Source organism: Apostichopus japonicus, chromosome 22 (assembly GCF_037975245.1).
Source record: "Apostichopus japonicus isolate 1M-3 chromosome 22, ASM3797524v1, whole genome shotgun sequence".
Classification (NCBI taxonomy): Eukaryota; Metazoa; Echinodermata; class Holothuroidea; order Aspidochirotida; family Stichopodidae; genus Apostichopus; species Apostichopus japonicus.
This window is the reverse complement of record NC_092582.1, coordinates 2,022,344-2,032,619: the sequence shown is the minus strand read 5'-3', so window position 1 is coordinate 2,032,619 and position 10,276 is coordinate 2,022,344. Positions and strand designations below refer to the sequence as shown.

The 10,276-nt window shown below is 36.7% G+C and overlaps 1 protein-coding gene across 1 annotated transcript; it reads left to right on the top strand.

Moving 5' to 3' along the window:
* Positions 1-3,266: 3,266 nt before the first annotated feature.
* Positions 3,267-8,351, top strand: LOC139963572 (solute carrier family 35 member G1-like). The gene is made up of 2 exons (XM_071964441.1): positions 3,267-3,282; positions 7,164-8,351. Exon 2 carries the CDS (start codon positions 7,187-7,189, stop codon positions 8,135-8,137), a length of 951 nt encoding a protein of 316 aa, XP_071820542.1. The 5' UTR covers positions 3,267-3,282; positions 7,164-7,186; the 3' UTR covers positions 8,138-8,351.
* The last annotated feature ends 1,925 nt before the right edge of the window (positions 8,352-10,276 follow it).

Genomic DNA, 10,276 nt, shown 5'->3' with positions numbered 1-10,276 from the left:
AAAGCGGTGCCGAACAGTGGCGTAGCCAGGATTTTGCTGACGGGGGGGGGGGCATGTATAATGTTTAGTGGTCGCTGGACTGGGGCACGGGTCTAAGTAGAGGGGATGTCCCCATGCGAAAATTTTGAATAATTAAGAGTCCTTACATGCAATCTGGTGCTAAATGTGGTACAAATGTGGTTAGGCGGAGTGTATAGCCTAGTGGTTAACGCCGGCGTCTCCCAGTCATGAGATCCCCGGTTCGATTCCCCGCCGACAGCAATGTGTGTCGTCTGGCAAGGGTGTTGTTCAATAACAACTTCCTGACATGGACGTTAAATGGATGTGTGCCGAGAGATTGGCTTCGGTCAGCTTGCGAGTCTACAAGCCTCCATGGCTTCTTTCGCGAGTTCCTGCTTGCGGGAAGATCACATATACATACATACATACATACATACATACATACATACATACATACATACATACATACATACATACATACATACATACATACATACATACATACATACATACATACATACATACATACATACATACATACACCCTGATTTAATTTCATAATTTTTTAGTTTCATATACGCCTTTGCCCTTCTAATCCTACATGTGGCTTAGAAAATATTACCTATAATTCTTTCTTTATCAAAATGTAATAAGAGTCCTAGGTTATATTATTTTCTTACCTCCACATGAGATTTGTGTACAATTCGTTTTCACACCGTATTCCAGTTCAAATTTTAATTCTGTGACCGATAACCGACACATTGCACAATCCAAGTCAGGCCACTCGGATTCTGAATGTGAGGGCACTGTGAAACAATGGATAAAGAGTAACTGTGGTTAATGGACAGTTGGAGATTTTTTATTTATATTTTGGCCGAGGGGGGCATTGCCCAATGCCCCCCCCCCCCCCCAAATACGCCATAGGACTACCCAACGTTTCTACTCTCCTTGTGAAGATGACATTAATGCTTTCCTGTTTGATAACGATTGCAAACAGTTAATCGATAAGGCCACTCAGACTCTACGACAACTTAAGAATTGGTTTGACGGTCAATAAGCTTACCCTCCACTAAAGGAAACCAAAGTACAACACTTTTAATGCCAAAGATAGGAGTGCCTCTTGTCATGATGATTTTACTTTTGATGGTGTTTGTTTAGGATTAATAATTGATGAGTAAGCTTTCTTGAACGAACCACATTAAATATCTCTGTAAATCACTGGTTAAGTATGTTGTTATTGTTCACAAGTTAAGGGGAATTGTTTATGAAACCATTGCAACTCAAATATATTATTCTTTTAATTACTCAATATGTAAAAGGTGAAATAAAAGACGATTTCGTTACCACCTGACAATGATCGCTATCTTAGATAATAGTCTTTTCTGGGTTTTTTTCCCCCTGGTGCCCTTCATATGTTTAGTTCCAACTGATTTGCTATATTGTATTTAACTTGTACCAGCATATAGGAAATAAATTTGAAATTGAAATACTATCATATGCCATCATATACTGCCTATCATAACATGGACATATTATATGCAATCAACTAATGCTATCATATACTATATGATATCATATAATGTATAGTATATGTATTATATGGTATATACTGTATATACTACATATATATAATATATACTGTATATACCATATGATATCAACTAATGCCATCATATGCTATCATATGATATCATATAATGTATATAATAAGTATTATATATTATATACTATATATACTATATGGTATCAACTAATGCTATCATATACTATCATATGATATCATATAATGTATATAATATTATATACTGTATATACTATATATATACTATATATACTGTATATACCATATGATATCAACTAATGCCATCATGTGCTTTCATATGATATCATATAATGTATATAATATTATATACTATATATACTGTATATACTATATATAGTATATATACTGTATATACTATATGATATCAACTAATGTTATCATTTGCTATCATATAATGTATATACTAGGCCTATATACTACTTATAATAAGCTGTATATACAATATATTATATTGCTTTCAACTAGTAAAGTAAAGGGACACGGTGGAGGGCGCTATATGGCTTATGCCTAGGCCTGAAGATATAAGTTTGAAGCGAGTATGACATTTGGTCACTGAGGCTAGCGAAGAATACTATCCTATCTCTGATCAGTTATAAGACATAATGGCTAAGAAAACGACGCACATTAAAGCTAGGCATGACCATTGGTCCGTAAAGTCTAGCTTAAGCAAACGTGGTAAAGCAATATGACACAATGTGACACTTGGTCTATTGGATAGAAAATGCCACAGAGCTTAAAGCTGGCTATCATATTACACATAGTCGTTCAGTACCAGCAACAATATAAAAGGGGAAATCTGTGGCATTCGTTATTTATTATACCCTTCTTTTGCAACATCGGAGTGAGTTCAACATTGCTGACGATATAATGACGACCTTGCAAGCAATGACAGCACAAATAGAGTACTTAATTAATCAAAAATTAATAAAAGTCACAGAATCATCTGCTTCTAAATGACCTGCCCGTACCTCGTAAGGTTGAGACTATAAATTTCATATATTCTCATAATATTGAGATTTAATTAACTGTTACTAACGCAAGGTTGTGCCCTTGGGTTAGTACTAGTTAATTAAATCTCAATATTATAATTTATAATTGTTTTTTGCGTAAGGTTGACAAAGGGGTCAGTGAACACCGGTAGCAGTGGTCCAATTCTTCTTTCCCGGTTGAGTGTAAAAACAACCCCCTCACCCCCGCCCACCCCACCCCACCCCTCCATGTGCACGCCACTGCAGTATGTCAACAATTTGATGGCACATTAACGCTCCCATACTTTGCACACTTCATACATAATTAAACTAATTTATGTATGTATTTTAGATCCTCCTGCAAGCAGGAACACGCAAAGAAGCCATCATTGGCTTATCAAAGCCGCAAGCTGACCGAAGTCAGTCTCTTACATTCATATAACGTCCATGATTATCAATTTTCAACAATTCTGTAACTGGACGACATACATTAATCTTGCAGTGACTCGAGCTCGGGACCTTATGATTGAAAGGCAGGCACCGGCGTTAACCACTGAGCTAACACTCCCTGATCAGTTGCTTGTAATTAGTTCCTCTAATCCCTCCCTAATCAGTTGCCTCATCAATGGAGACCGACTTGAGTTATTAGACGTACGGTGTCTGGTGTCTAAGCCATAAAGAATACGGAGAGGGTAATTTCGTTGGAAAGAGGTAGCTTTCTATTCTTTTTTTATTCGTTCATCTTTTATTTTTAGGCCTAATTGTATATGTTAATAACTGGCGTTTTCTTGGTGTTTCTCTGGTGTTATCACAGGTGTTTCTCTGGTGTTATTGCTGTTTTCTTTCTTTCCTATCTAACACCTCACTCACACACCTCAGTAATAAATCAACTAATTCCTAACTGTTTGACAAGTATATAAGGCTTAAAGAAAAACAAATGCTTATGTTATCCATGGTCTTTTTTATTTTATATTTTATTTGAGGTATTTGATACATTATACAAGGGGCAATTGCATACTGTAGCAAGAATTGCATGTCACAGATTACAAGTGAAGTCTTAAACAAATCTGGGAGTGCCCAATTTTACCCCAAGGCACAATATATACCTAAACCTTGCATTCTATAATGAACAATCTCAACACTGTGATCATCATGCATGGCAATTCAGTTTAATACCCAATCAGAAAATGAAAAATGGAACAGATCATATTTACCAACAGTGTAAAACTCAACACATGCACCCACATTCTGCATAACGTAGTTAATAACCAAGTCACGGACACAAGAATCCAAAGCCTAACTGTGTTATGTAGCACTCAACATACTGAAACCACAGAGTAAACCCTAGGCTAACTATGCAGTTAAGTATGAAAGTATGCTTTACTCTCATCTGGCCATAACATGTCTCAGGAATTCCATGAAAATGTTTTATCCTAAATGCTATACTCTCCGCCTACAAAGTATATCGCCTGCACCTATCTATAATTTCTTAGTATATTTTGCTCGCTACGAAATAAATAAACAAATAAACAAACTAGAACAAAGTGAACACCAAAGGTATGGAAGATACACGATATTAAAGAACAAAACAAGTTTACATGATCACATGCTTCCTTTTGAGTATGGTTATATAATTACACATTTCTTTATGTGAAAAATGATTTACTGTACTTTAAATATCAACAACTTTTTGGTGCATTCACTCCAGCGTTCTAGAAGTTGACAAGATAAGGTAAACACTCAACAGGCACAGGTGGTTAGGCCATGTTAGGCTATCCTAATCTTTACATATGTGTCATTTATTGAAGCTTGATTGTGGAAAGCAATGCTCATGAGCGTCTCTGTGTACCTTTTCTTACTCCTGGAAATGTATTTTACTCTGTTTTCTAAATTACTGCAACTGTAAAATTTAAAAATGTGTACAAACAGCTTTACAGTTTTTAAGATCCTTGTAAGATAGACATATCTGAGGAATATCCCTCGATGAATAACCACAGCTTCAAACTCTGATGTCATCTTGATGATAATGTAACGATGTCATTGCAGGTTACCTATACCACCAATGGTCAACAGGACCAGGTGGTGGTAATTACTCCAGAAATCTGAACATATGGCCAGTTTAAAGGTCAATATAACTTTTAAGAAATAAAATAAGTCAATTTTGTTTAAGTTTTTGAAAGGAGTACATCAATTTGATGGTGTGATTGCATGGCTACCAATCACCAACGTAAAAGATGACTTGGTTTCCTGAAGTTGGTTTATCGTGGAACCCCATCATACTATGCTGTTGAACACACGCTTGATCGTAGTAGGCCATGGAGTAATCAGTAGTACGGCGATATCACTGTCTCCGCCGCTGAGATTAAGCCAATCTTTAGCGAAGGAAGTAACTTTAGTACATCGTTTATTCGTCAGTGCCTTGACTGCTTCAAATTTTACAGATTCAATGTGCACTGAGCACTGTAGATTTCCGTGTGTCGGAGACTGACTAGCGCCCGTGGGAGCCGCCATGTTTGTTGTTTTCTACAAAGATTGCACACAGAACTCATGGCTCATTGGACAATTCATATCACATGGTACAGATATCTCACTGGCGCACAACTTTTGAACGTAAAACGGCAGGTTTCTTAAAATACGCAATAAAAAATATAGTTCAATCTTTCGAGCGGAATTGCAAAAAAACTGCAGGAAAGTACATGGAGAACTTTTGGATCATTAATCTTAGTTAATTTAGGTATTCAATGCTGTAGAGAAATTTTAGACCCGCAGTTGCTGGAACGAAACAAGCGAATTTCGACCTTCAGCTGATGGCCTAGAAAGATTGGATCATTATTACACAAGGCACACAAAGATAAGCTGGTATAAACGTGACAACTAACTACAGTGTTATTGATCAGACATGCCAAACATGTTGCATGTTTTGCAGGCTTAGCCAGATATAACTATCGTCAACAACCACTGATTTTGCAGGGAGTTGGCTTTGTATCATTAGGACAAACATGTTGACAAATATCTTAACTAAATATTTGAATTCTGTAGAACATCAAAAGTACACAAATACATAGGAACATTCACAGCACAAGTTATGTTATAATAAATAAATAAATAAATACCATATATTAAAGTGCTGTTATCATGAAATAAAACATGCTCAAGAGCACTGTACAAAAGAACCAATACCTTGAATATAAAATTACCAAACTTAAGAAAACATTAAAGTAATAACAACAGCAATAAAAGTAGAAGTAAAACATGCTCAAGAGCACTGTACAAAAGAACCAAATCCTTGAATATAAAAATACCAAACATAAGAAAACCTTAAAGTAATAACAACAGCAATAAAAGTAGAAGTAAAACATGCTCAAGAGCACTGTACAAAAGAACCAAATCCTGGAATATAAAATTATCAAACTTAAGAAAACCTTAAAGTAATAACAACAGCAATAAAAGTAGAAGTAAAACATGCTCAAGAGCACTGTACAAAAGAACCAAATCCTGGAATATAAAATTATCAAACTTAAGAAAACCTTAAAGTAATAACAACAGCAATAAAAGTAGAAGTAAAACATGCTCAAGAGCACTGTACAAAAGAACCAAATCCTGGAATATAAAATTATCAAACTTAAGAAAACCTAAAAGTAATAACAACAGCAGTAAAAGTAAACCCTGATAAAAGACAGGGTAATAAACCACAAAAATAAAATAAAAAATATAAATATACATAAATATGGGCACAGTAAAGTGAATAAAACAAAGAAAAGTTATACTGCTTTCCATGAACTGTTTGTTATATGGAGGCAGATACATTAGAATACAGACCTTCCAAATTGCCACATATAGTCGAACAAGACCTGTATTAATTGGATTCTAAGCTTGTCTGTCGGGAACACACCTTCCTGCAACGTTTGCGGTGAAATGAAGTTGTTGTTCATGAAACTCACACGACTAGAATAACTTACTACAAGTATTCTTAATTCTTGATAAATGGGTACGTTTAACCCGGTGCGTATTGTTTAACTCATAACGTAAGTATCATTACATGGTCTAAGGAAATCAGTGTTTTTGTTATCTCCTTTTGATGAGAAATAGTTTGGGTTTCTTTACATTGTAACTGTGCTGTTTGACTCAAATTAACAATTAATTTAACTAAAGAAAATTTGTGTGTTGTAATTCTTTCTCTCCAAAATGTTGCTCTCTTCTAAAACTTATTCTTATTTCTACGTCTACACTGGAAAACAAATGCAAGGAATAATTTTTGGTAAAACAAATTATCCATTTAAAGGAATATCAAAGTAAATTTGAGATTTTAACAAAATTGGTAAAAAGTTATCAATATTGGTTCCAAAAAGGAACCATTCTCCTTCTTTTTTACCAAACGGGCACTTTTTTCGCTATGTATTCTGACTGAAGATATATTCAATGCTTTAATATACATTTTTAAGATGCAAAACGCTGCCTCAATTGATTCAAATCCCAAATAGATGCGATATTTTTTTTTACAATGTTCAACATTTCCAAATCTCTTTCACTGAATTAGGAAGCTTTCCATTCGAACAAAAGCTAATTCATTATGCGTGATTCTTTGTTCACAGAGATTTCTAAAACACCACTCACGATGTTGAACAAGCAAGAGGACTGCACTAGTAACGAGATAAGGCCTCTTCTTGTGAAGGAAATGCTAAAGCACAGTGGTCTGGTATATATGGTACTCGTTGTCATAACAAACATCACAGCTGATGCGATATCCCAGTGTCTTCTGGAAACCACTACTGTTTTCCTTGTTGCCATGATGAGAGGGTTAACAATGGTTCTCCTTATCATACCCGTTCTATTGTTCTACTCCATCTCTCTTAAGGACTCCCTCTCTGAATGGAAACTACTCTCATTGCGAGGGATCGCCTCTACCATCAGTGTCCTGACTAGGGTGGCCGCCCTCTGTTTCTCACCCCTGGGGAACGTTACTGCGGTCATAGCTGTCACACCGATCGTAACAGCTCTCTGGTCATGGATTCTTTTAGCTGAAGCTGTCTCGATCAACGAGATGGGATTTGCCGTTTTATCCGCCATAGGAGTATGCTTAATAGCTCAACCACATACAACTATAACCGACTACGGCACATACTACGGTACCGGTTTCGCGGTTTTCTCATGTATATTTGCGAGTCTTGGAATCGTCTTAAATCGAAAAGTTAGTCAAAGAGATATATTTATCAGTCCATTTGTGCAAGTATTCTACTACGGAGCTATCTCAACATGTTTGAACTTAACAGCTTTTGGAATTTCCATCCCAACCTTGCCACAGTTTTCTTTCCCTACGTGGCAGGAATGGTTACTGTTAATAGCCGTAGGATTTGCCAGCCTTCTGAAACAAACATTTCTAACGCTGGCCTTGAAGGATAACGAAGCTATCTACGTGTCAACATTTACCTATGCAATGTCCATTGTCGCTGCTTTCGTAATTCAGTATACGTTTTTTCATGATATCCCAACACTATTAACTTTAATAGGGTCATTTTTGTGCATTTTTGCAACGGTAGGATGTATAACTATGAAACTGTATTGTTGAAAGTAAGACGAAACAAAGGGAAGTCATTGATTAAAAAGCAAAATCGCAATCATCGCAACACCCAACGCTTATTGTATCCAAGTTACATTACAATCCATCAAAGAATGAGTGTTCCAGAGCACTTAAACAATTGTGTAAACAATTGTGAACAGCCATGATAGATGGATGGATAGATAGGTATAGATAGATGGATGGATAGATGGATGGATGGATGAATGGATAGATAGATAGGTATAGATAGATGGATGGATGGATAGATGGATGGATGGATAGATAGGTATAGATAGGTATAGATTGATGGATGTATGGATGTATGGATGGATAGATAGGTATAGATAGATAGGTATAGATAGATGGATGGATAGATAGATAGGGATGGATGGATGGATGGATGGATGGATGGATGGATAGATAGATAGATAGAGTGACTGTGGTGGATCACAATAGCTCAACACTGCATAGTTGGTTTGAGCTAATATCGATGTAAATCGCCAAAAATTTACCATTTCCCTTTATCCAATCATTTATTCATCAACAAGCTGTATTGCCATCGCAATGTCGCAACTTCACTTCAAATTTCACATAAAAGAATCAGCAATTGTAGAAGTTGGCTTTTTAACAGAGAGACAGATATTGTCCTCGCTACAGCATCACATAAACTCTATCTCAGTGGCGTAGGAAGGTACTTTTGAGTGGGGGGGCTGAAGACTGATGGCCGGCCTGGGGGAGGGGTCTAAGGGGAGGGGGTGTCCCCCTCCCCTTTGGAATTTTTTTGCATTTCCAGGTGGCCTCAGATGCAATTTGGTGCAATATAGCACACTTCAACCCACCCACTCCATTTTGTATATAATTTTGCATTTTCACCTGGCTTTAGATGCAATTTGGTGCTCCAAATGAGATTTTTTTCTCATTTGGAAATGAAAAAGGGGTTTTCTGACTTACGAAGCGGGGGGGCGGAATGATACTTCCGCCCCTCCACATTTTTCACCGGGGGGCTGGCGCCCCCCCAGCCCCCCCGGTTCCTACGCCCTTGCTCTATCTACATTTATGGGTTGAGCTAAAAACACTGTGCTGGTTAGATCTCATGATGTCTGAAAATTAACTACCTAGTTTTGCTGTCCACATAATCTGATATATTGCAGGTTATCTGTTATATTGATGGGTCTCTAATGCTGGGATACTTCCACTATATACCTGCATAAGTACATCTCATCTAAAGGAAAACACTGTGCTAGTCAGCTCTCCTAAAGTCTTAAATATTTATCACCTTATTTTTCTGTCTAAATATACTCCATACAAACTTTTATGTTGCTCATCACTTTATTTTTCCAATCATCTGTTACCAATGGGAGGATGAGAAGGTTGCTAATTGTGGTTAGAGATTAGTGGTTTCAAGATGAAAGGCATGTTTCACATTGGATGCCCTCCACAATTTCCCTCTTCACCCCTCCCTTCCCTCCTCCCTCCCCCCCCCTCCCCTGGCCACAGTAGTCTTGAACCAGTGTTTCAAAACCACAAGTATTTGATAGCAAATCTCTGTCTTGTTCGTAACTAATCACACGAACAGGAAGAGAGTTTATTCATCCTGTTACACAAACACAGGCTTAATTGAATTATGGTTATGCTCATAGGTGTTTGCACCCTTTACATTGCAAGCGTCTGTGCTGAGCACATTACATATCACAGCAACAAGGTTGAATAAATGTTAAATGAACTAAGGATAAAAACATTCAAAACCATGCTGTGCAAATCCATTTAACAGAATCATCAAACACATTAATTACTATGTGAACTAGAAAAGCCAGAAGGCTTTGTGACTCCGTGCCATAGAATATTTCCCACTCAACTACATGTACAACAAGTTGAGTTGAATTTGTCAAAGGATTAATCAGTGAGAACCACCAGGATTTTCCAACTTCCTAGACGGTTACATACTTACTGGTGGGTATCAATCAATTGAATCACTGATAAGGATTTTACAATATACAAATTTCAATGCCAAAATGTTTCAATGTTTTGCTTTTACCTAATTAAGCTAGCAAATCAACTCAGCCACCAACCACCCCTTTAATTATTGCTATTAATGAATGACAGTGACATGCCATTGTTTATTCACATTGAAACTTACTGCCAAAGCAT

What these genes read in the sequence shown, in the direction of transcription:
- LOC139963572 (XM_071964441.1), top strand. Translation starts at nt 7,187, where the DNA reads ATGTTGAACAAGCAAGAGGACTGCACTAGTAACGAGATAAGGCCTCTT.